This window comes from Octodon degus, unplaced genomic scaffold (genome assembly GCF_000260255.1).
Source record: "Octodon degus isolate 3935 unplaced genomic scaffold, OctDeg1.0 scaffold00005, whole genome shotgun sequence".
NCBI classification, from domain to species: domain Eukaryota; kingdom Metazoa; phylum Chordata; class Mammalia; order Rodentia; family Octodontidae; genus Octodon; species Octodon degus.
In genome coordinates this window covers 16121853-16147446 of record NW_004524581.1, presented here as the reverse complement: position 1 = coordinate 16147446, position 25594 = coordinate 16121853, and the positions used below count along the sequence as shown (strand labels likewise).

Below are 25594 nucleotides of genomic sequence, written 5' to 3'. Positions count from 1 at the left end.
ATTAATATGCCTCCTCCCAACCACTGCAAGCCACATGAGACCATCGGTGCGTGTGGTGGGTGAGCAGGAAGAAAGGCAGCCATGATAGGAGGTGTTGCAGTAGATGCAAGGGACAAAGAATGACCCATGACTAACTTCCTTATATTGTCTTCTTTGGTAGCAAAAGGGCCAGCAGTGGTGAACGATGTGAAATTAGTTCTCCTCTGAATGGGTGTGTTGCATTCGTCTTCTTTATAAATGTGTACCTGTGATTGAGGGAAGGCATGGGCCCTTTGCTCTTGCCCATGTATCTCTAGACCCTTTTAATGATTATTTTGGGGTTGTTATATAAGGTCAGTCCTTCTAGAAATGTCCCTGGAAACCCCAAGCAGCACTGGGCAGGGTTCAGCATACTGGTTGTGGAGAAGGTTTATGTCATGCATGACTTAGGTATTATGGGTCATGTGATCTCTGTTGCAGTTGGTCAGTTGTGCCACTGGAGCCTGAAAGCAGCCATGGACGAGCTTGGCTCTATGCCAGCAGCACTGTGTTGGAATCTGAATTTCATACAATCTTCATGTAGGATGCCATGAACTTGCTTTTTTTTTAAGCTCTTGCAAAGCACAAATATTATTTTTAGCTCGCTGCATTTGTGAAAGACTAGAGCATCAGACTGAGTCGGAGGGTCCCAGCTGCCAGCCTTTGGCTTTGGAAAGTGTGTTCCACCTACTGGCACAGTGACATCCTATGATGCCTAACTGATAAATCCAGAACTCTCAACTCAGATATTCTGAGCTGAGATTCACAGAGACCTGACCATTTTATCATATTTAGCAAGACAACCTGAAAAGGCATAATATTTTGTCAACAATTTCATTGAAACTAAGACTTCCCTTTTTAGATAACATAAATAATTCCTTTTTCCTTCCTGAAAACCATTATGAAACAGCTCCAGACCTGTGGATATAGCTCAGCAGCATAAATGCCTGTCTGGCAAGCAGAAGGTCCTGAGTTTGATCCCTGGTACCTCCCCCCCCAAAAAAAAGTTAGAAGCACTGAAATAGCTCCTGTTCATATTATATAGGTATGCAATATTCTTTTTCAGTCTTTTCCTCAAGAAGGTAGTGAGATATATAAGTGTATGTTTATACTGTATCATTTATATGTTTATTGCATAAATACAATGCACATGCTCATCTATATGACGTGAACAGTGCATGACACTGATGGATTGTGTTAGTCAGTTCTTGCTACAGTGAACTCCGTATGGCAGCCAACTGCTAAAGAGAAGAGATTTATCCTGCTCACAGTTTAGGGGGTCTAAAGTCTAAGGCGGGGCTGCTCCATTTGGTGGCAAGAGTGTTTGGGGGCCAATGATTTATTTCATTTAGTGTAGCACAGAGACAATTAGGATCTGGAGCCAGATTTGTCCTCTTATGCTGATCTTCTTGGGAGAATTCAGAAATTGTGTGAGAACTACTAGGGGATCGCATTGCCACCCTGGGCACTGGGCCTTTATTCAGAGTAGACTCATTGGGGACACTCAGGCCACATGCAGACCGTGGCAATAGAACATAGTAAGCCTTTAGCACATGTTCCATTGATCCCTTGCGCCAGTACTTTATTTTTTTCTCCTTACAAAAGCATAAGGTCCTCTCGCTAACACTTTTGCATTTCTTCCTGTCACAGACTCGAAGTGAGGCTGCCATGACCGTGCTGAGCGGTCACGTTGTGGTCTGCATCTTTGGTGACGTCAGCTCAGCCCTGATTGGCCTCCGGAACCTGGTGATGCCACTCCGTGCCAGCAACTTCCATTACCACGAGCTCAAGCACATCGTGTTTGTGGGCTCCATTGAGTACCTCAAAAGGGAGTGGGAAACGCTCCATAACTTCCCCAAAGTGTCCATACTGCCTGTAAGTCCAAGGTCATAGTATTGATGCTATTGATGTTTTTTTTTTTCCTTCATTTCATTCATAAAAGAAAGCCCCAGGTGGCTCTAATCTTTGTAGCTTTGATCATGCCTCTGCTCCTTCATGTGGGTATGGGCCCGAGGACGCGGCCCTTCCCCTATGCACTGGCGAGGAAAATACAAACCCTGAGAGACCTTATTAAAAAGAGCTTGCAACCAAGTTCAGTCCCTCATCAGGAATGAAGTCAAGCTGGTGTCACGTGGATTAACCGTGTCAGTGTCTAAACATTTTCTCCTCTAGTGCACACAAAACCTACAGCATGGTGATATTAGGATGCTGAGAGCAAGAGTTTACTCACAAGCGCTTACGGCATTTAACTTGGGACGTTGTTAATACTTCAGGAACCCTCGGTCAGGACCAGCTTCTGACTGAATAAATGTATATAACAAGTCAGTAGGGCCAGCGAGATAGCTCAGCAGACGAAGCACCAGCTTAGGCAGCTGCAGGGACTGGGGTTCGATCCCCAGCACCACATGCCACGCAGGTGCCTGAGCCGGCTACCAAAACTGGGCATGGTGGCGCATGCCTATAATCTCAGCGCTGGGGAAGCAGAAAACAGGAGCATCATTACGAGCCCCGATTTGGTCCTCTTATGCTGAGCTGCATAATGAGGCCCTGTATCAATTACATAAAAAAAGTCAGTTATTTCTTCTGTACAGAAGGCCAAGCTCTTCTGTGGGCAACTCCCTACCCACCATTTAGGTAGAAGCCCACTATTTCCAATGCGTTTCGTGTGACTTGTCCGTGCGTGTGCAAGTGTGTGAACGTGTGTGTACATGATATTATTCATTGTAAACCACAAGGACGTCAATATGTCATGAACAATTTGGGCCTGCTCAGCTTCATGTAAGGCTATGGGCTCCACAATTTGTATATCCGATCACGCCTTCATCATAAGCTGCACATTTCCTACAAACTTTCAAGACCCTAGAACACATTAGGTACAGCTGCCAGTAGAGCAAATCCATGCAAATATTGCTTCTCTTCCAGATATTTTTCTTGCAAATTCATATCCCTAAAATAGGAACATGGATTTTTCTGCATGCCAAGAGGTCTGCATTTGCCTTTATCAAGGAAGCTAAAAGTCATTATTTTGCTTTTCAGCTTCCAGAGTCTCAGAAATGAATAGAAAAACCTATTAAGCAATATAATTGATTAAAGAACAATAAGGCTATATCCAAGAGTGCTGCCCATTAGTAGCTATCATTTGTCTCTAAGATGCCAGGCACAATCAGTCCTCAATAAGTATTTAAAGGAGTAAAAACTATCAGAGTTTTTTGGATGCAGAGTCAAAATCCGGTTGCTTGAGTGTACATATGTAGTTAAAGATGGTCACTTACAGACGAACAAAAAGCCACATGCTCAGAAGGCCATAAATATGTACCGTGTATGCTTTGTTAACTTCAGAAATGTGGTAGATTTGACTATAATGTTTCTGTGATCACCATGCTGCTGGTGCTGTTATACATGGGCGCTGGACCTCTGAAAGCATCATGAGTTTGTGTGCGTGTGTGTAGGGTGTTGGATGCATGATGTTTGCTGTTCGTGTGTGTGTGTGTGTGTGTGTGTGTGTGTGTGTGTGTGTGTCTGATTTTCTCTGCTCTCACCTGCTCCCATCAATATGAAACTGCATTGGTATTTGTCGGTCCTTTCCAATCCCACCAAAACGTAGCACACTCAAGTGTCAAAGTGTGTAATTTTACACAGATGTTCACATGTCGCTGTCTAAACAGTACCTAATCTAGAGAGCTGCTGTGTGTTCCCAAAGTCACTTTGTAGGAAGAGGAATGAAAGACGCCCTGATATATAAATCTAAGTACATTTATGTGGGCATACCAATACAGGTACAGATGGAGACTGAGGTAGAGACAGAGAGCAGCTAGCAAGCTCTTGTTCTGCACCGCCGGTGCTTTGAGGTCAGCTAGAATCTCAACGAAGGACACGCAGAGGTAGAGAGAGGACCCCAGGCACCGGTGATTCAGTGGGAGCCCAAGGTGGTACTGCATGGTGTCAGGGAGCTCAGACAAGGGCTGGCCCAATTAGTGTCACCATGACCCCTCCTGAGGACACAATGCCTGTCCAGGTCACGGCCTTACCCTATTTTACCACTAGTTGTGCTCCCAGACTTTCTGTCATTACCTCCTAGATCTGGATTTTTTTTCTCTCACTGTCTTATGTTATTATGGAACTTAAAAAAATCTGTTTACTCGCTTATTTATTTTTAATTACCCCTGTAATATACAAATATGTTCTTGTTATAAAATATTCAAACAATATAGAAGTATATAAAGTCAAAAGCAAACTTTCTCCTCCTTCCTCTATGTCCTTTTCCTCTCCCCAGAGGTAATTACTGTTATTAGTTTAATGTGTATTTTCCTGAGATTTCTCTTTGAATTTACATACATTTATAAATATATAATTTGATTTCAAGTGGCTTTTTTTTTTACCTAAATGAAGTTACACTGTTTTGAATTGTTCTAGAACTTTTCTCACTTATCACACTTAGAGATCTTTTTCAAGTCAATGACTGTATGGAGTGCTAGCTCCCTCTATAACGTCTGCATGCTTTTTTGCAGTCTAGCAGTGTCCTGAACCCTTCCGGTTTTTGGATTAGTAGGTGATTTCCTTGTTCTTTATTTTTGCTGAAGATATGCAATGCAATTATAAGCACTGAAGCAGACTCCTCTATCTCTCCTGTGTGAGGCACATCCAGTCCATTGCCTTCGGTAGCCTCCAGATCGAGCCGAGCTTCCAGACCCACCTTATCACACACCCCGCTCTCTCCGATTCCCCTTCAGCTGCATTGGAAATTCTAGTTGGAACTGCTGTCATTTGCCTGAGACAGAAGTGACCTGCTAAGAGATAAACAGGCATGGGAAACCCACCCCCTCGTTACGTTCTGAAAGCCAGAGGTTGCCACAGGACAGTTACTTAAATTAAGACAATTTCCAAGCAGGGAGACGATGTAGACCCTGGCATTATTCCTCTCGCGCGTTTGTTAGTAATAGCTTGATTGAGTATTGAGAGCCAGCCTGAAATGCTGCCATCAGCACCAACTACCCTTTAGATTAGCGTGCGGCCCCTATTCCCTGAAATGCAGTTAGGCCAGCTTAATGTCAAGGTATGAAAAAGATACTAGTTAAATAATTTCCCAGAGCTCTGGGTCAATCTTTAATTTGTTTTTATTTTTTTCCCTCCTTCCCTTTCTTTCTTTGACTCTCTCTCTCTCTCTCTCTCTCTCTCTCTCTCTCTCTCTCTCTCTCCTGTTTTTTTCTTTATGCCAAAGGGTACACCATTAAGTCGGGCTGATTTAAGGGCTGTCAACATCAACCTCTGTGACATGTGCGTTATCCTGTCAGCCAATCAGAATAATATTGATGATACTTCGCTGCAGGACAAGGAATGCATCTTGGCGTCACTCAACATCAAATCTATGCAGTTTGATGACAGCATCGGGGTCTTGCAGGCTAATTCCCAAGGTAAGGACAGCCTGTAATACTTCTCTGCTGTGCCTACGGGGGACAGGGGCTGGCAAGAGGGATATCCTTCACTCAGTAATTCAAAGAGGCTCACATCAGCCTGCCTGGCAGTGAAACCTGTGGTTGCCATCATAGCTTTCAGAGGGGCATCTCCTGCCTCTTCTTTCCATCTCAGGCTTCAGGCTTCAACCCGGATCTCTCTCTCTCTCTCTCTCTCTCTCTCTCTCTCTCTCTCTCTCACACACACTACATTGCCCTTCCTGACAGTAAACACATTGTGAAATGGCCATCCTCTCAGCTTCTCTCCATGGTGGCTCTAAGACCAGGGTCACCTGCTGAATGTTAGAGCACTCAGAAGATGCGGCTGCACAATTCCCAGTGTGCCCTCCAGTCTCCATTTTTGCTATTGAACTGAGATGGGTATGTCAAGCTTCGCATTCTTAGAGCTGCAGCTAAGACACTGCTGCCCAGGGCATGGTAATCTCCAGGGAGAGGGACTGCATGGGCACTGAAAGTCATTTCGTAAGAGATGACACTTGTCGGCCCTGACATGTTCCTAAGGAGCCACAACAGCCTTAAATGACAGAGATGTGCCTTCTTCCATGCCATCTTCCCTATCATTTGGTGTAGGATCCTGGGCAGTTGTTACCAGTAAAGATGTCATCTAGGAGCCTCAGAGAGGCAGCACAGCAGAAATCCATAACCACTGCATAGGTTAAGATGCGTGCTCCTCTGCGTGACATCCGTGTGGGTTTGCCAGGAAGTACAGCATGCTTGTCATACCTGGCTACGGTGGTACTGGGTGTCTGGTGGCATCTGAGGCCTATCATTCTAGGATGGAGCATTGAAGAGAAGAGCCCATAAGAGAACCTCAGCAGCTTGGATGGGAAGCATAACCCAACAGCAGGGTAGAGCTCTGGGCTTTTGGGAAAATCAGCATAATCACTACCAACAGCCTACACCTGTGCCGGCCATTATTTTTGGTTCTCTCCATGAACTTTGTCAACCAAGCTTTCCTGGCTCCTTCCAGTGTCACTGCAGTGACGGCAAAGCCAGGAGCAAACAGTTCCTAGAAAATACCACCCAGTGAGCTCCCTTCCTTCTGGCAGTCTGGGCAGAACCCATCAATGGTAGAAGGGTGAAGGGTGAGTTTTGGAGAAAAAAAGAGAAAGAGAGACCTTGACTCTGGGGACAGCTCCTGCCAAGCCCTGAGCAGATTTTGGCAGTTCCTGCCCCTGAGCAGGCCACTCTGAGGGGGCCCTGATTTCTGAGCACCAGTGGCTTTGAGGGAGCCAGGAGAGGGGTTGGGAGCTTCCCTGAGGATTTTGAGGTCTACAAGAGCTTCTGGTCAACCTTGGAAGAACCTTGCCCTTTGGTATTGCCTAGGAGATGGCTTTGACTTTGGCTTCCTCAACCCGTGTGATCCTTCCTTCCTTCCTTCCTTCCTTCCTTCCTTCCTTCCTTCCTTCCTTCCTTCCTTCCTTTCTTTCTTTCTTTTTTGTACTTTTTAGGGAGGGGTCTACAGGGTGTTCAGGGTCTCATTGCTAAATCGGACTCATAGTGATCTCCCTGTTTACAGTTTCCCAAGAGCCTCCCACGCCCAGTCTCCATTGCCCTCTCAGTGAGCCCTGGGGGGAAGAGCCAGCACTGGAGGCCTGGAGATCAAAGCCCCAACCCCTGTGCCTGCTTGCAGCTGCTTTATTCCGCTGAGCTATTTGGCCAGCCCTACCCATGTGATGTTTGTATCAAACTCTGATTTTCCTTCTACATGAAATAGGGCGACATCCACCCTGACTTTAGCTGGATTTTGACCTCTCCACTCTGCCATCCTTTCTGCCATCACCAAATTTAAATCTCAACATGCACTTGCCTTGTGCCGCTGTGCAGGAGAACACTATATCAGAACTCTAAGACAGGCCCTGAGGCCCTACTGGCAGCACAGAGAGGAGGCAGAACCTGCTCCAGGGGATTGGGGGAAAGGAGGTGTGGGAAGACCAGAGACAGAGGAGGTAGGCAGGCTGCGGGTCCCTCCTTTAAGCCCTGCTCAGCAAGGCATCCTCTCTCAGCATGAGCATTGCTCCGGGGAGCTGGCTGGAGATGCTAGCTCTTAGTCCTGCCTAGATGTATCTGTCAGACTGCAGGATCCTTGGGTGGCTTGCTCATGCAACTGTGAGGCGCCGTCGGTTTTCATGCCAACGAACCGAGAGTGATGTACATGCTACCCGACCAGATTTGACTCATCTCCTGTACCTTAGACATGCTTCCAGGGGGAGAGCAGGGAACAGCAGCAACAGTTCTCCCCTCAGTGGAGTGGGATGCTGCAGGAAAATGCTTTCATTCCCAGCATTCCCGGTCCTCTTGGGTTAATTCTCATGAGTATCAAGGTCCATGGTTGCAAAGCTCAAAACCCACCTTATCTCCCAGATTCTATATAGTGGCCCAATTGGTGCTAACACTTTCTCTTCTCTTGTGTTCAAAAATTGTTTATGCCTTTTTATCACAAGAATAAACAAGAAAAAGTAGGTTTGGCAGATGACAATCAAGAAAGAGAATGGGAGAGGAATTTTTCCTATAAAGAAAGAAAGATCCCCCTTCTTATGTATATGTACGTGTGCACACTGCAGTGTCTGGGCTCTGTGTCCCCTCAGATATTTCTGTGTTGAAATCCTAACCCAACACATGCAAAGCTCAGGAGGCAGGGCCTCTGGGAGGTGATTCGGGTGGAGTCTGTGTGAACAGGATCAGTGCCTTAGAGAGGAGGCCCGAGAGTCTTGGCACACAGCTGCCGTGTGAAGACAGAGCAGCAAGGTACCATTTATGAACCAGAAAGCAACTCCTCACCAGAGCCGACTCCTTGATCTTGGACTTACCAACTCCCGCAACTATGAGAAGTAAATGTCTCTTGTCTGTAAGCCATGGTATTTGTTATGGTGGCCTAACTAGGCCAAAAACATACACACTCAAAATAGGCAGGATTTGGGTTTCTATGTCCAGTAGCCATTCACCTGTAGCTCAGCAGTGGCGTGGACTCATCTTTCCCAGGAGCCAGCACTCTGTTCTCTTTCCCAGGTTGGAAAGTGAAAGGCTTCAGCCACACAGGCCACAGTTCCCATTATTTTCTTATCCTCTCTGCTCCTGTCCTGCCCTTGATTTTGGACAGCATTCTGCTGTGACACTCTGATCTTCCACATCAGTGGTCCAGTGATACCATCAACATGGCCAAGTGGCTCCTGCTCCAGGGCTCACCTTTGGCCACAGCCCTGCACACAGTCCTTGGCTGGCCCCCAGGCCATGGGCCAGGTGTGGAGCTGTCTCCTGGCCCCTCTTCCTCTCTGACAACTGTTTGAACACCTAAATTGCTCACTGGCCTCTGACACTTCCTTGGTCACTTGAATGGTAGGCATGACCAAGTTCCAAATGGGTTGGAATCACACAGAACAAAACATACTGCATGTTCCTCCTCATTTTTGGAACTAAAGGGAAATCCCCATGAGTATTAAACACACACACATATATATTTTTAACCACTATCACCTCTAACTTTCCTTATATAATCAGTTGTTCCTCATGAAAGTCCTAATATCAGCTTTGTCATAAAGCTATATCACCATCTCTCCAGAATCTAGTTGGACAGAAAGGTAGACTTGGGACAAATACGCTCCAGGGCCAGGATATTCATTTAGCCTTATGGAAAGTTGTTCTAAAGTGACACAGTTGGACATGGAAAATGTGTGTCAACATGGAGCAAGCGGAGCCCGCTGGGATTTGTGTCTGTGTGCTTGCCACTGTGCGGTGCTGGGCCTCCTCTGTTCCCTGCCTCTCTCTTCATATTTCCTTTGGGCGTCACTTTTCTAGCCCACATGGTGTCAGAACTGACCCAGCCTGGGGAGTCTGGACCAGGCACACTCTGCCAAGATAGGAGACGTGATGGCTGGTTGTCAAAAACAATTACAGAAAAAGGTGGCACAGCCCACGCTGGATGGTATATCCAATGTGACATTTGGGTCTATGAGATGCAGTTTTAATATACAGCAGGCAAAACTGCAGTGACAATTACATAAAGCAGGTGAAGTCGCTTCTTGCTGGTCAGCAAACATCGGCTCAGAACCACTTTATAGCTCTTTACCAGTGACTAAGTGCCTTTATTTACAGAGCGCCTGTCACTTCCCTTTGGCTGGAGAGCTGGTGTATTATTTAGCACGCATTTATCTGGGGAAAACATTTCAATTTAAATCAGCTGGTACAACAGTGGCTCTTGCCGGGTTGTTTCCCAGTAGTTCTGAAAGACAAGCGCTGATTCTGATCTTGAAGAGGAGGTGAGCAGAGGAAGGGTCTGCTCTCAGAGAACCCGGGGCGTCAGTGCCTGGAAAGAGGGAGTATGTGGTGGAGAGTTTCTGTCTTCTACCCAAATGGAAAGTGAGCATCTTATAGTTTCTTTCTGCTTCTTTCCAATAAGGGCAACTCTTAAGGGTAAGTAAGGAATGAAGGGTGTCCTTCTCAGGCACCCCTTGCTGTAATGGTTCAGGACACAAAGATGGCTTAGCTTCAGCCTCCCACTGTCCTGAGGACCTGAGGGAGTTGAGGAGACATTTCTATGAACAGTGACGGTGCAATGAGACAAGGACCAGCCAGAAAGCGAGCTCAAAGGGTCCTCCTTTTCTGTATTTCAAGGGTTACAGGAGGCTTCTAAGAATAGGTAGCAGCAGTGGATGAGCTGAGGGCATGTGGCTATTCAGCACCTGAAATATGGCTAACATGACTAAGGAACTGAAGTTTTCCTTGTATTTAATTATACAAAAGGAATTTTAAATAGTTACAGGTGGTTAGTGCCTAGCATAGTGGGCAGGTCAGGCCTAGAACACAGATAGACTTGATGCCTTGCTAATAGTTAGGATTTTGGGGACTCATCTAATATTTATAGAAAGGTGATTAAATCAATCTTTGAAAGCTACGAAAGGGAAAATATGAGCATGGATAAAGGTGGGAAAAGAGAGGCAGGGCTATATAAGAAGCTGGGATGGGGTGAGGAGGTGACCATGGGGCCTCAGTGATCACAGTAGGCGGGGCTGGACAGAAATCAACATGAATTTGATGTATAGAAAAGATAAGCATCGTGGGGCCAGCCATGTAGCTCAGTGGACTAAAACGCCAGCTTAGGCAAGCATAAGGACTGCGATTTGAACCCAGTACCACATGTTATGCTGGCCCTTCCCCCAAGGCAGGCTGAGCCAGCCAGAGTCTGGGTATAGTGGCATAAGCCTGTAATCCCAGTGCTGAGGAGGCTGAAAGCAGGAGGATCACCACAAGTCCAGGCTGCAGAGTGAGATCCTGCAACAAGCAAATACATTTTAAAAAGAGAGAAAAGATCAACATTGAAGGCCAGCTGAATGGGACAGAGATATGGATGGCCAGGGATGAGTGGGGAATGAGTTTTGAGGTTGGCTACTGGGCAGATATAGAAGCAGAGGACCAGAGGAGAGAACAGACTTAAGGAAGAAGGTAAAGAATTTGGTCTTGGTCCCTTTGAGTTACTAAGGACCGTGAAGCTGGTCAACACAGGTTTTCGGTTATCCTTGCAACATTTGACAGGGAGAGTTGGAAAAGAAGTCAGCTTTGGATGGGACTCTTACTAGGCAAAGGGGCTGTCATGCTGTTGAGAGAAGGCAGACGCTTTTCACCCTGCCTGGGGCTATATGTCGATGAGCCCACCTTAGATTGGTAATGTAAATGAAAGGCGCACTCAGTCCATGTCGCCTGCCAAACACCGCAGCTTGGCAACACCGTGTGCTGCGGAGTGCTTGCTGTTCCCCTTGCCGTAGCGCGGCTCACCATGTCCACTTAAAGTGGGCCACTCTGCAGCACCATAACGTCAAAAATTGTTGCACTGAACCATTGTGAGTTGGAGGCCATGAGTTGTGTTAAAGTATGGTGGTCACTGTGTCTAAGTGAGAAAGTAGAAAAGTCAACCCAGTAGGTGTGGCTTAAGCGAGCAAGCAAACAAGCTGCATCCCATAACGTCAGAAAGCAGATGTGTGCTTGGATTGAGGCATGGAAGAGCCCAACCATAAGAAATGGGATCAGGAAGAGGCACATATGTGGCAGGATCAAAGAGAGAAACAGTCCCTGTGGAGTCAGAGTGGTCCCCTTGGGGTTGTACTGACAGCTTTCTATGCAGATGCCAGGCACAGAGCGTGGCCCACCTGAACACTACGAGTCCCAGTGTCACTGACAACCCCCGCTGCTGTATAATAGCACCAGCATTCACGCAAGTGTTTGCTGAGCTCACAGGGTAGGCATCTCCCACTAAGAAACGCCTGCATTTCTCTGATCACTGGTTGTCCCCCTTGGCCGAACATGGTGTTTGCTTGAGAAAGTTTAAAAACACTGAAGGGCAATGCCACATGGCACTCAGGAAAGCTGAGCTACGAGGATTGCAAATTCAAGCTCAGCCTGAGCAACTGAGCCACTTTTTCAGGACACTGTCTCAAAATTAAAAATGACCTCCTAGGAATGGAGGTCAGGATAAAGACCGTGGATTTAATCCCCGATATTTTCCCCAAATCACTGAAGCCTGTGGGTCAGCTGTGGTGACTGAGAATAGCAGGATATGCCAGGATGTCAGGAGTTTTGTGTGTTCCACCCGGGTGATCTTACCTGCAGCCAGTGTCACCACTGCTACTTCCTGGGGTCCCAAGTAACAGTGTGGGAGGGCAGGAAGCTACTATTTTGGTTATAAAGCAGAGGAAACTGAGGCTCAGAGAAGTGAAGTCATGATTTTAACCCAGCTCTTCCAACCTCAGAAGCCAGATTCTAACCATGACACCACATCCTGAGAGCAATCACGTTAGCTCTGCCCGATGGCCTGCCTCCTGCCTCCGTGCTTGCTTGGGTCATCAGCGCTTTCTCTAGACTTGAAATAGGTACAAGAGATTAGCAGGCAGTACACGAGGCTTCTTCCTGACCGCAGCTCTTGAGAGGCAGCACACTTTGAGATCCAGGATCCAGCACTACACTGCTGTTCTCCACCCACATTGCTCAGCCCCAAACCACAAGAACCCCCTGTCTCCTGCCATGAAGAAGCCTGCACCTCCTTTTTAAAAAAATGTATTTGGCCCTGGGATTACAGGTATGTGCCACCATCCCTGGCTCGGCGTGTCTAGGGTGGCAGGTAGTGTGGGGGATTGAACCCGGTCCCTGCACTTGCCTAAGTGGGCGCTTAGTCTGCTGAGCTATCTTGCTGGCCCTTGCACCCCCCTTGAGGTGGAGCTCATGTATATTTTAAGGTCTGGCCTGAATGTGGATGCTGGTGTTAAAGTTCTCCTGAAGTTCCCTTTCCTATTATGCATAGTACATTCATGTGATACCTGACACTCATAGGTGCCAATTAAATCCACAAACTTATTAAACGTCTTTTGTGAGTCCAGATTTTGTATGGCTGGCATTGCTGGGTAAACAGGAGCACAAAGCACATTCCCAGGCCTAGCAGGCTCCCATGCAAATGTGTGACTGGGCTTCAGAATGTTGGTTTATTTCAATAGAAAATTGCAATGTATCAGGGCTACCACTTCGGGCAGAAAGAGGAGGGTAGGCTTGAGAGACCCTGAAAAAATGCTTACAATTTCTGTAGGAGTATAATTTGGCTGGAATATAGGGTATGCATACAAGCAGGGATGGATGAGGTTAAACTGTGGGCTGGGCTTTAAGAATTTCATTTTCTCTTTTTTCTTTGAGGTAGGAAGCTATAAATAATTTTTTATGAGCTTGAGAGTTATGAAGCTGTAGATAATTCAGTGGCCACCAGGGAATGACAGAAGTTTTCAGAGCAAGAGAGTGATGGGTTCTGGACCTGGGCTCTGGGGAGATTGATCCGGCAGCCCTGTGAAGTGGTGCTTGGAACAGAAAAGAAGAGGGTACAGGGATGCCAGTTAGGAACCGTCGTGATCCAGAAGGAAGGGGGGACCTTGAACTGCAAGGAGAGAGCAAGAGATTGTAGCTGGTTGCGCTGTAGATGTGAAATGAACCACAGGGATGTGAGTTTCCTTCCTGGTCACAGAAGGCAGGAAGAGGCTTGCAGAAGGAGGGATGGGCTGGCTGCCCACGGGAGAAAACAGTGTTGACAAGCTTGGATTTGAGGTGCAGTCCATTTCCACAAGGATGAGGTAGGAACCCAAGTGGCGTGATAACCGGTGTGTGGAAAGGAAGCCCTTCACCCAGGAGAAGCTCACAGGGTTGTGCTATAGGACTGAAGGAGAGCATCTGGAGGAGATGCGAGGTCAGGGAGTGGAAGGACACTTGAAGGGCTCTCTTAGGAAGGGAGAGCAGAAGAGGATGTTGGAGTCTGGAGACCCACAAGCTGAGCGGTCGCTGACATTTCAGGACATGATGGAGTGGGGATATCAATACCAAGATGTGTGTCCACTGCTTCACCTGCCTCCTCTGTGGTTATTTTAATAGAGTCTATAGTCTTTGATAAAGTCTATAACATAGTCTGTGTGTCTTTACAGCTACCAAGCTAAAAAAAAATATGTATAGTGGGTACACACACAGAAGTTTCTCCAGCCCTCTGTTGCCTGAAGCCTTACACTAAATGAAGGCCTACATGGGAGCAGGAATGCCTTTTTTTTGGTCTGCATTTTCACACAAGTTAGCATTAATTGGGGGCATAGTGTCCACCCTCCCATCCTAAAGTCTGAGGTATCTTTTACTGTTCTAAAGAAGAAAACATGACTGCGGTTTTATGTTTGGGTGACACAGTGTGGACTAGAATCTCTGCACTTGGATGGCGAAAAGCAGGATTCTAACAGACCCAAACTCTGAGACAAAGGCCACAGGATGGGATGCAAGGATGACACCCGAATGTTCATTTCAAGTGGCCACTAGTGAAAGGCAGGCTATGCCTAGCTGCAGACAAGGATGATTTCTCTTTGAGCTGTGATTTGGTATGAGAAGGGACATGTCCAAATCTATGAAAAAGCAAAAGAATGCTGAGAAGAGGACAACCCTAATAGGGCACTCAAGGGACACCATGTTACTGGCCAAGTGGTTAAGACGAACAGATATCGAGGGCCATTTTATCTTCTGCTCCACTGAATGAAAGCTAGGACTGATGCCCATAGATTAAAGACAGCCAGACTTTATCCAGGCATTAGGAAGACATTCCCAGAGTTAAATAGGCTGCCTAAAAACCTAGTGCAAGTCCTACCACTACATGTCCATTTGCCAAGGGAGAGTTATTGAAGCCAACATTGTGAAGGGAGCAAGATCAGGGGGATGATTTCAGTGGTCCTTTCTAAGTGAGGGTCTCCAGTAGGCTTTCTATTGCACAGGTACCTGCATTCTATGCAATTTACATTCTTCCTCCAGAGGGAGAACTATGATAGTTGGCAGAATTTGGGTCAAGGGTCCTTCAGAGGAAGAGTTCACAACCTTCCTGAGTGACACTTTCTTTGTGTCATGGTGCAGAGTGGTGTTGGGTGAGCAGGCCACATCCAGCTTTTCCATGAATGTGACAGCCCACCCCTTCCTCCAGCCCCACGCCACCCTTCAGCACCTGCTAGTCCTGTTTCTCTCCCCACTTCCCCCTCCTCAGGCCTGGCTTCTCTCCCCTCTAAAACTGCCCCTTTCTCTCAAAACACACCTAGACACATATCTGCACACACTCCTCCCCCTCTGAGAAGTGCCCTTTCAGCTGCTCCCATATAACATTTCATTACCACAGTATTCTCTCTCAACTCCGAAATGGCAGTGGGGGGAAGCTATTCCTCTTTATACCCACAGAATGAACAAAGCTCGGCGCTAAAAGATTTTTCTTTCGTTGTAACTGAAACTGCTGTTGGCCTCCGTCCCAAAAACCAGAAAGACAATTACACTTAACTGTTTAGAGATTTATAAATACCACACTGGGGTAGCCTCAAGGTAGTAACTTTAGATACCCAGCCCAATAATTTTCTTTTATTGGTTTGTGATTTAGGTCTTATTTTGAGTCCTCTATAATAAGAGTAGTACATTTCATTAAAAGAGCTTACTAAACAATAAAGAAAATCTGGCTTAGGGCTCTGAGCAGGTCTCAAGTACAGAAAGAGGCCTGCCCTGTTACATTTCTTCTGCGGACACCACAAGATGAATCTCAGCACAGGGGTGCAGATGCGTTTCAGCCAAGCAGCAGCTGCAGCTGCGTCTCAGTGACTTCAACTTAGGAGAATTTTCCCTACATGGCATATTTCATCACATGAGAAATCCTCTTACGACTGCCATTTACCATGCTGGTAATATATTCCTAGCGACAGTAACAAGGAAAAACAATAGCAGGGACTGTAATAAGCAGTTGAGAAGCACAGACCACTTTCTGTTACACCTCCCGTACATGGAAGGTCTTTCCTAAGGAGTGGAAGTTGGCGTGAAAGCAGGAAAGTGGACAGAATTATCTTGCTCTAACTGCAAACAGAACGGATTCACCTATTCAGATTATGCGCAGCTGGGGGCAACCACAATGAAAGGAAGTCTTCACTTCAGAGACAGGAAACAGATGTGGGCTGGTGTTGGGAGCAGGCCGATTTCTTCGCCGTAGTATCAGGCTTCCACGTGGTGGTTCACTCCTCAAAACTCGTGTGCCTGCCTCATGGCTCTTTTGAAAAAAAAATTGTGATTTCTTGTTTGCTTTCTAGGGTGAGCCATCCACCAGGCACATCTGTGTGTACTGTGTCATTTACTCTCCCTGGCTGTCTGTTGGGGCACAGCTTTCTCTCATCTTGTCAATGGGGAAACAAAGGATTGGGAAAACTTAGCACCTTTTCCCAAGTCTCATAACAAGTCAAGAGCACATGGAGTAGTTTTCCAAACTGTCAGGTTCCAAATCCTGTACTTTCCTTGCCTCATCAATCCGCTCCATAGAAGACAATAATTCCTGTACTCTGAGAAAAGTGAGCATCTATATTTCTGCTTTGTAGAAGCAGCTGAGGATAAACATTCAAGGAAACAAAAGTGCTTAAGATGTGCCCACCTCAGCTCACCCCTCAATGATCCTTGTTCTCTAGGGCCTGAAGCTGAAACTTCTTTGTCTTCATGAGTCTCCATCTTGGGGAGTCCCTGACCTTTCTGATCCCAACGGTGATAGAGACTAGAATTCCTTTGGGTTGAGTCTTTCTAGCTATAATAGCTGGACTAACAAAAGTAGGCTTGAGGGCAATAAAAGGCAGTACTGGTTGTCTAGTCTGCCTCTGTGAATAGCATAATTATTCGAGCTGGTTTAGTCTTTGCTAATACGGTTTTGACTCTAGTGTTGTCAGGAACAGGGTAGAACATTTGTCAGAAGCCTTTTTTTTTTTTTAATAATTTGGTCAAGAGATAAAATATTTTCCAGGCTTATCTGTTTATTCCCATTTCCAAGTGGAAGTTGCAGTAGGAAATATAAGATGAGGAAGAACAGCTACTGTTCAGCCTGCTGAGCTTTTCAGGCAGTATGTTAGGCTCAGAAAATGGTCCAGAGAATTGGTCCTGTGGGAGTAACACATAAATGCATAATCAGAGGAAGGTATAGGCCTTGGCATCCCATAGACTCTCTAAGGTTCCCTAGGAAGTCCTGGGTGGACCCCCCAGCAGCTCTTTTCCTGGCCATCAGTCTGCGCATACTCTATGCCCAGAGTTAATGTTCTACTTTATTTCCAGTGTGGACCCCATCCTGGAACTACTGTGATCCGTGGGCCAAAGTGACAGAGGCAGGTAAAATAAGTTGTGTGGCATCATTTGGATGCATATGTTTCACAGTATAGGCCAGGGAACATTCCAGAGCACCTTGTAAAATGTATAATGTGAACCATTTGTAATTTTCTGAAGCACAGATTTAATTTGCATGATATGAAGATAGAGAATGTATGCCTCAAGCTAGCAAATGAGCCCAGCCAGCCACCCAGGCATATTTACCTTTACTCATCCCTTCCCAGGCAAAACTTCGTTGAGGTCCTAACACACTTAATTTTTTTCTTTAATGTAGCCTTGCGAAGAAGCCAACTGATCCTTGAATGACCTTAGTTCTAGGTTTAAATAATATTTAAAGAAGTAATGGTGTGTAGTGGTGCTTACATGCCTCGATTATACTTTGTGGAATATTCTAGAGCCAGATTATTCCCCACATTCTAGAAGAGTAGCACAATATTTGTTGGGCATCTCATTACACATGAGGTGATCAAGGCGGCGTGGGCTGCAATAGTCAAGGGAGTCACCAGGGTTAGCGGACTCGAGTTTGAAAATAGTTATGATTATCACAAGCAAAAGGGATGATAGCCACATGGAAGGAGCTGAACTAAGTGAGAGAAGACACATGGACCAGACAGGCCAAGTATTTCCTTAAGAGTGGCTTGATTGTCCATCTACTAATAATGTAAACAAGGGCTGTAAAGCACTCATGATGGATCTAGACCAAAGGGCACATGCGTGTTAGCCCAGGACTCAGGAAGCCGGGGTGGGAGAAACACAAGTTTAAGGGGAACCTGGGCAACTTAGTGAATTCAAGACCAGTCTGGACATAATGAGATCCTGTCTCCAAACAAAGGAAGAAAGAAAGAAAGCTACCCATCAACAACAATCAAACTTAAGACACCAAACTAAAAGAAAGAACTCACTATGTCAAAGGAAGTGAACAGGCTCTCCAAAAAGAACTGACTCTATTATTTTAGAGACCTCTCTACTCTTACCAACTATCAGAATAGATTTAATCATTAAAATAGTACTTCACACCTAGTAGAGGTCTGTAAGTGAATAAATAATATAACTCTTTTAGTATGCTGAATACCTACATTAAATACCATGCCTTTCCCTCTAGACTTCAGTCACCTATCACTCATCTGAGAAATGGGAAAGGACCAAAATTTCAAAGACCGAAAACCCCTGAACTTGTTTGTAGTAACCTTGGCCAGACAGCCAAGACTTCTTTAATTCAATTCCTTTAACCTTGACTAGTAGTTCCGGGCTCTCTACTTTTACTGACCTCAGAGCATGCTTGAGTATCTAGTACTCATTATTGGTTGAGATTTCCAGGGTTCAGTAGAAGCCAGCCAATACCTCTCCTTTTGCTCCATGGGCTTTGAGTGGTTCCTGGGGTTTCGTTTATGTGGCCTCACCTGGAAACCCAGAGGGGTGGACACATGACATGATGATTGTGGAAACCTTTGCAGGCAGGTCTAAAAGTGGTGCATGTGGACTTAGGAACAGACAGCTTGGATTTGGATCCAAAGTCTGCCTAGACAAGCGGTCCAACCTTTCTGTGCTTCTGTTTTCTCACTGAGAATGCTCTTTGCACTTGGATCATTGAGTTGTAAGACACAGGGCTTGCTACTGTCTCTGTAGTATATTTAAGTGAGTTAGAAAAAGGTCCTCTTTTATTAACGTACCTTATTTCCATTTGTTGAAGAAAAATGGTCATAATGTGCTGATTGTATTCTAATATACTTTTCTCTCTCCTATGAGGAAAAATACTGTAATAAATATGCAAATACACAGTATCTGTGATATGAGTGGTACCCACTTAGACTAGCTATTGTGCATTGTTCAACCTTCATAACTGTATCTATCAACCCTGAGTAAATGGATATAAAACACTTTGTACTTAGCGCTTGTAGCTTGAGATCAAATAATGTTAGCTATTTTCTTATTAGTATGATTGGAGAGTGTTGCAGTCACTTTCCTTGGCATTGGGACAAATTTCTGACACCTACAACTTAAAAGAGAAGAGATTTATTTTGGGTCAGAGTTATAGTTTCTGGTCAGCTGGCTCCAGTGCCTGAAGACCGTGGCACAAGGGCCTGCTGTGGAGAAAAGCCATTCAGCTCTTGGTAGTCCAGAAGAAGCGGAGAGAAGAAGAGTTGGGTAGGGAGGTGGGTCCTTCCCGCCACACCCACTCCTTCCTGCCAGGCCCTTCTAACAAGTCTGCTATGGCACCCCCTGCCCAGTCACCCTCCAGAAACCCTGCCTCCGAGTGCATGAGAGTGTTGGGACCCCTTCTTGGTCTAAAAACTGACAGTTTTCTTTCATTCGCACCTCCAAAAGAACACATAGTATGAAAGGGTTAACCATGCGTAACTAGCATCCAGGATTCTTATGAACTCTGTTTGTCTATGAATATTGATAGAAAATAAATGTGAAGAGTTGAGGGAGAATTGGGAAGATAACTAGTGGGCCCTGGGATCCTCCCCTCGGTAGACAGAGCTTCGTGAATTGTGAGCCAAGACCTGGGCCGCTCGGTGGAGAAGACCTCCTGCACCCTGCTCTACCGTGAGTGGTTACAGCAGGAGCCCTACGTTCAGGCCCGTGACCCCAGCATAAAGTTGCTTCCAGCTAGAAGGCAGTTGCCATTAGCTTTCCTCTCTTGCCTCATTTTGTCCTCAAATAATAATTTGAGCTCTTAGCCAAGAAGCTTAACATAGTAGTTCTTAACTGGGGAAAGAGTCTTGAGCTCTTTTACATACCTCGTAAAATGATGGACTTTCCTCTGTTTCTTTTCCCTTCCTCTCAGTGAACAGAAATCCTGGCATCTAAATTCAAGATGTTTTTCTAGACCAGTAGTTCCTCTCCACCTCCAGCTTTACTGAGGTGTAATTGACAAAGAAAAATAATCTATGTTTAAAATGTTCAATGTGATGATATGATGTACATATATATTGTGGAAATGATTACCACAATCAAATTAATTAACACACCCATCACCTCACATAGTTTCTAGTTGTGAGTTGGAGACCACAAGACAGAGAGCATGGAGTCTCTGGCTACTGCTATGACTGACTTCTTTTATCTTACAATTTAGTGTGGTCGTACGGAATCTGTCTTTCTGACTACTCTAACTTAGCATGATGCCCTCCAGGTTCCTCTGCGTTGCTGCAAGTGGCAGAATTTCTTTCCTCCTCTTGGCCAAATGATACCTCTTATTATCCATTCTCTGCAAAGGACTTTCAGGTTGTTTACGTGGCTCAGCGACGGGGAGCAACACCCCAGGCAAGAGAGAGTGCGGCTACCTCTTTGCCACACTCATATTATTTCCTGTGGATGGATCCCCAAAAGGGAGATGGCTGGATTATATCATAGTTTGAGTCTTCATTTTGGAAGAATGGTTATAATGGTTTCCATAATGCCAATTTCCATTCCACCAATCAGTATACACTGTTTGCTTTTTCTCCACATTGTCAGCCAGACTTTTTATCTCTTGTCTTGTTTGATAATAACCATCCCAGCAGATGGGAGGTGATGTCATCATGGTTTTGATTTGCATTTTCCTGGTAATGAGTGTTGCTCAACACTTTTCCATATACTTTTGTTGACTGTATATATTCTTTAAAAATGTTTATTCAGGTGCTCAGGCCACATTTTAATCAGACTGTTGTTCTGTTACTGAGTGGTATGAATCCCTTATATATTTGGGATATTAAACCTACATCACATGTTTGGTGAGTAAATATTTTCTCATTCCAGAAACTGCCTTTTAATTTTGTTGATTGTTTCCATTGCTGTGCTGAAGCTGTTTAGTTTCAACTGATTCTTGTTTCACTTTTCTTGCTTATGTTTTTGGTGTCAGGGCAAAAATAAATCATTGACAACACTGACATCAAAGAGCTCTCCCCCAGTTTTCTTCTAGGAGTTTTATAGCATACGCCTTATTCGCATGTCTTTAACCCATTTCAAATTAATTTTTGTGTATGGTCTATAAGAAGGATCCAGCTTCATTCTTTTTCTTTTTCTTTTTTTTCCGGGTCTGGAAATTGGGATTTTGTGCTTGCCAGGCAGTTGCTTATGCCACTGAGATATATCCCTGGCCCCTTTTTTTTCTTTTCTCTCCATTGTGTTGCATTGCATTGTGTTGCGTTCCATTGTGTTGCATTTCTTTCCTTTCCTTTTCTCCAGTTAGTTTCACTCTTTTGCACGTGGATTTCTGGTTCCTCAGCACCATTTGTTGCCAACACTGGTCTTCTACCACTATGTGTTCTTGGTGCTCTTTCCAAAGATGAGCTGGCCATACATGGGTGGGTTTCTGGCTGAGTCAGCCCACTAGTACAGTGGCACCTTGGTTCATTAATTTGTTTTGTGGTTTGGGGGAAGATGCCCAAGTTTGTATTTTTGTGGAGAAAATAGTCAGGGTTGTGTTTGTTGCCTAATGTGGAGCTTGAGAATGGAAGCAAAATTTTGTCTAGCGCTTTTGTTGGAGAATCAAATTGTTGTGAACAGAAAGATCTGTGAACTGAGGTATTGCTGTGTTTGACCTTGCGTGCACATAAGATCATCTTCATGGACCTTTACGGTTCTTGATACACTCCATGCCAGCTACGCTGCACAGTGATGGAATCAGAAGCTAGAGTTGGGATGCTGAGGGGCACAGGCCTGGTCCTCTACTCAGAGTGACTGTTTCTGCTCCTCATACCAAGGCTGCTGATTCGCTACAGCTGACCTCTCTGTAGCTCCAGGAAGCTTTGCAAGTGCAAAGGTTAGGAAGTGCAGCAGGTGTACAATAGGCGTGGAAACGCAGGGTCTAGTGGAAAAGGAACTTGGCTGCGTGAAATATATATATATATATATATATATATATATATAATATTTATATATATCCCAAGGGAACAGAGAAAGGAACCAAGGGAATGTCTACCTGGGAGATCAAAGCTAGAGGGCATGCTTTGTTCTTTGAACACCTCATTGGCACAGGAAATGGAACAATTCTGAAGACCAATCAGATCATGAGTCTAAAGGCGAGCAACACAGGTAAAGAATGAAAACATCAGGGCCGAGGTTTCATGCTTAATCTACAAACCTATTTTTAATAGGCCCCCAGGTGGTTATAAATTCATGGTGACTTTCTTTTTACTGAGACTATGGGGTAAGGGGTGGGGTTTCTACATCTCAAAAGGAAGTCCTGCCTATTATGCAGGTGTGTTACTTATTTGTTTACTTAGTTCTTTGCATTTAGGATGCTGAGGAATTAAAAGAAAAAAAAAAGAAACTCTTCACTAACCATTAATTATATACCATACAAGGAAGCAACTGCCTGTGTGTTATGAAATATTAAATCAAAATGCCTCCCATTCCCACATGTCCCAGAGATAAATGCAGCAGTATTTTGAGGCCCCTCTTGGAGCTGTTTTGCCTGCAAATTTATTGTTTTGTCTCCATTTTCAGAAAGCCCTGTTTTCTGTGAAGTATTGCACTCTGGGTAGTTTTTAAGGCTCAAACTCCTCTGGAGTCGCCTGTGTCGGCAACAACTCTTACGTAGATGGTACACGAGGGATGGCGGGTTGATCGGCTCCTTTAAGATGACAAATGGGCAGCAATGGTTATTGTCTTTGATTGCATGCCTTACATCATCTGTATGTAGGAATAAGAGGGCCATACTTTATCTTTAGCTATTTTATAAATATTTAAGTCCTTATAGTTGCCTAAAGATATTAAAGCATATTTTACAGTAGTCGGAATATAAATATTATATATAGCAGAAGATACCAAAGTAGTTTTAATGAATTCATAATTTTCTGTTCACATTTATTGGAATGTGTTTTATGTGCTAAAAGTTCCATTTAAAGAATAAGATCCTATTCCGCTCTGTGACAACACACCAAGCACTGGCCGGTGGTTCCAATATATGGTAACTTTCATTAGGAATCAAAGAGGCAGAAAGCCAGGACTCCAGGATATATTTCTTTAACCTATAGGATATATATTCTGTAGATTGAAAAAAATATATGTAGTAAACAATTCTGACACTTATTTGGGACATACAACATTTCAAAGAGAAAACTTTTTATAACTCCTTTCCACTGTCTCCATATTAATTTTAAAAGCCCAAGTCAGAACAATAAAGACAAAGTTTGCAAGTTTCCTCTCTTCCCTCCTCCAGCTCCCTTATGTAAACAGGGATGAAGACTGTTTGCCGGTACACAGTGGAGTCTTGGTCTAGACAGTGACTTCCCAAGAGTTCTCCCTGAAGGAAGGAGTCCCAAGTTGCTTTCTTCTCCTATATGCCAGGGAGTGACAGGCAGAACATTACTACACCTCTTTTCAATTTCCTAGTGAAATATAAAGACCTTCCTCTTTAATATTTCACAAAGTTTCTCCAGCTCCCAGCGGGAGTCCATGCTGGGTAATGTTTGCTAATTACCAACAACAAAACTAGACATACAAGGCTGGTAAATTACCTGACCCTTTTCATTTTAATGAGGCCACAAGGATTTCATGAAGTGATGTTGTTTCACTGGTTAATGGTGTCAGCAATGTTGTAATTGTGGGTTGAGATGCATTTAGCTGAACAACCACATGTAGAAAGAGCTTTCTCTCAACAAGCCCTTTGGAGACTAGAACCGTATTACCATTAAGCCTTTGTCATTTGCATGCTACTAATCACTTACTTTATTATCTCGCGTATCCATTGTCTTTCTTTAATTGCTCTTTAAATTAAAATTAAAAATAGGTCTAAAGCCCACAATGGCTGGTAGAGCATCTTGATTATGAAGATAACTTTACAAAAATGGAACAACTTGTAATATACAGCCAGGATTATGAGAGTCCTACTGTTACGTACTGTGCTTGTAAGCCTCGGGGGCCTCATTGTGGTGGTTTCTCTTCCTTTAGCCCATACTGTTTGTTTAATAAATGGTTATTTATGGCCTTTTTGGCCATTATAGCAACTTTGGAAAAAGTCTATTCTTCTTGTTGGTTTGGGCACTGAGGTTTCATTTGCCAGCAAAGGAATAAAACTGAACTGTAAGGCAGAGTCAGTACCAGAGCTTGGGAAGTCGTCCGAAGGGATGTCGTTGATTCTCTTTGCTTGTTGATGCTGTAGGAGCATGCCTGTAAATATCTGCAAACCTTACTTTTAAAATTTTGAAAAAATAAAAAATAAAATTTTGGGTCATCAACGAGGCAAACTTCCTACGTAAAGGGGGTTTTAGGGTCGTTCCGATTTTGTAGATGGAAAACTAGAACGAGAGCCATAGCCGTGACTGCGATGGCTCAGCAGCGAACGAACCCTGTCTGTTGGTAAGTAGGGCGAAGGCAGGGCTCCTGGCGGGACGGCGCGGGGATCAGGACGTGGGGGCGGCTCCCGCGAGGGCGTGGTCCCGAGACGCAGGGTGCAGCCCCAGGCACGCGCGGGATATTGAAAGAGTGGCTCTCGCATGCATCTCTTGGTGTGATTGTTGATACAGAAGATGTGACAGGACACTGGATCCTCCCTTTAAAAGCCACCTGAAGGGGCTAGGGAGCTAGGGAGCTAGCTGGGCGGTCTAAGCACCTGCCTGGCAAGCGCAAGGACTCGGTTCGATCCCCGGTACCACATGATGTGCCAGTCCCCACACTGTGAGACTCTATACCAAATAAATAAATAAATAAATAAATAAGCCAACCCATGAAGAGCTCAGCAATTACTCCTGAATATCAAGTGACCAAAACCAGAATTACTATAGTTGTGACGTCATGTGTGATGCGCCATGACCAGATGGGATTGGTACATCGTGTTTGCCTCAGTTTACAGACAGCAATCAAGCGTGGGTTATATGCTGGATCCCTGAACATGCTCGCAAGAGAGTTAAGCGTTGACTGGAGGCTGCAAGCCTTGCCTCTAGTGTTCCCCTGTTGTGGAGTAGCTGCATGTTAGTCCTTGCAAAGCCTTTCCTGTGTGCCCGGCCGTGTTGTAAACAGTTTCCTTGTGTTACCATCAACTGGCTTAACCTTCATGGCATGTCCCCCTCCATTCCACAGATGAAGAAACTGAGAAAAAAAATTAAGAAAATAGTCCCAGATCAAAAAGTAGAGACTGAGAGGCAGGGCTCAGTGCTGCAGACTTAACCAGCTTAGTTCTAGAGTTCAAGTTCTTAATCAGGATATTATCACTCATTTTAGGATGTGGCCAAAGGACTTTAGTTATTCTGTAGACTTTTTTTTTTTTTTTTTGCGGTACCAGGGATTGAACTCAGGACCCTACGCTTGCCAGGCGAGCGCTTATTCTACTGAGCTATCTCCCCGGACCCCTGGACTTGGTTTTGTAGCACCAATCAAACACTACTCTAGTGGGAGTGAGTGTGTGTGTGTGTGTGTGTGTGTCCATGTGTGTACCTGGCACCAAGATCTAAGATTCCCGTTGCAAATGTATTTACCAACATAAATATACATGTAGAAAATCCTCTAACTCTTAAAAAAATAGT

General features: G+C 44.9%; 1 protein-coding gene across 7 annotated transcripts in view; it reads left to right on the top strand.

Annotated features, from left to right (window-relative positions):
• The window catches only part of Kcnma1 (potassium calcium-activated channel subfamily M alpha 1), a 756236-nt gene that overhangs the window by 679342 nt on the left and 51300 nt on the right, over positions 1-25594 (top strand). For all 7 annotated transcript variants that reach the window (XM_004624076.2, XM_004624075.2, XM_004624064.2 and 4 more), the window contains 2 exons: positions 1669-1893; positions 5237-5429. In XM_004624076.2, coding sequence (XP_004624133.1) covers positions 1669-1893; positions 5237-5429 — 418 coding nt within the window. The remainder of the gene's footprint in view (positions 1-1668; positions 1894-5236; positions 5430-25594) is intronic.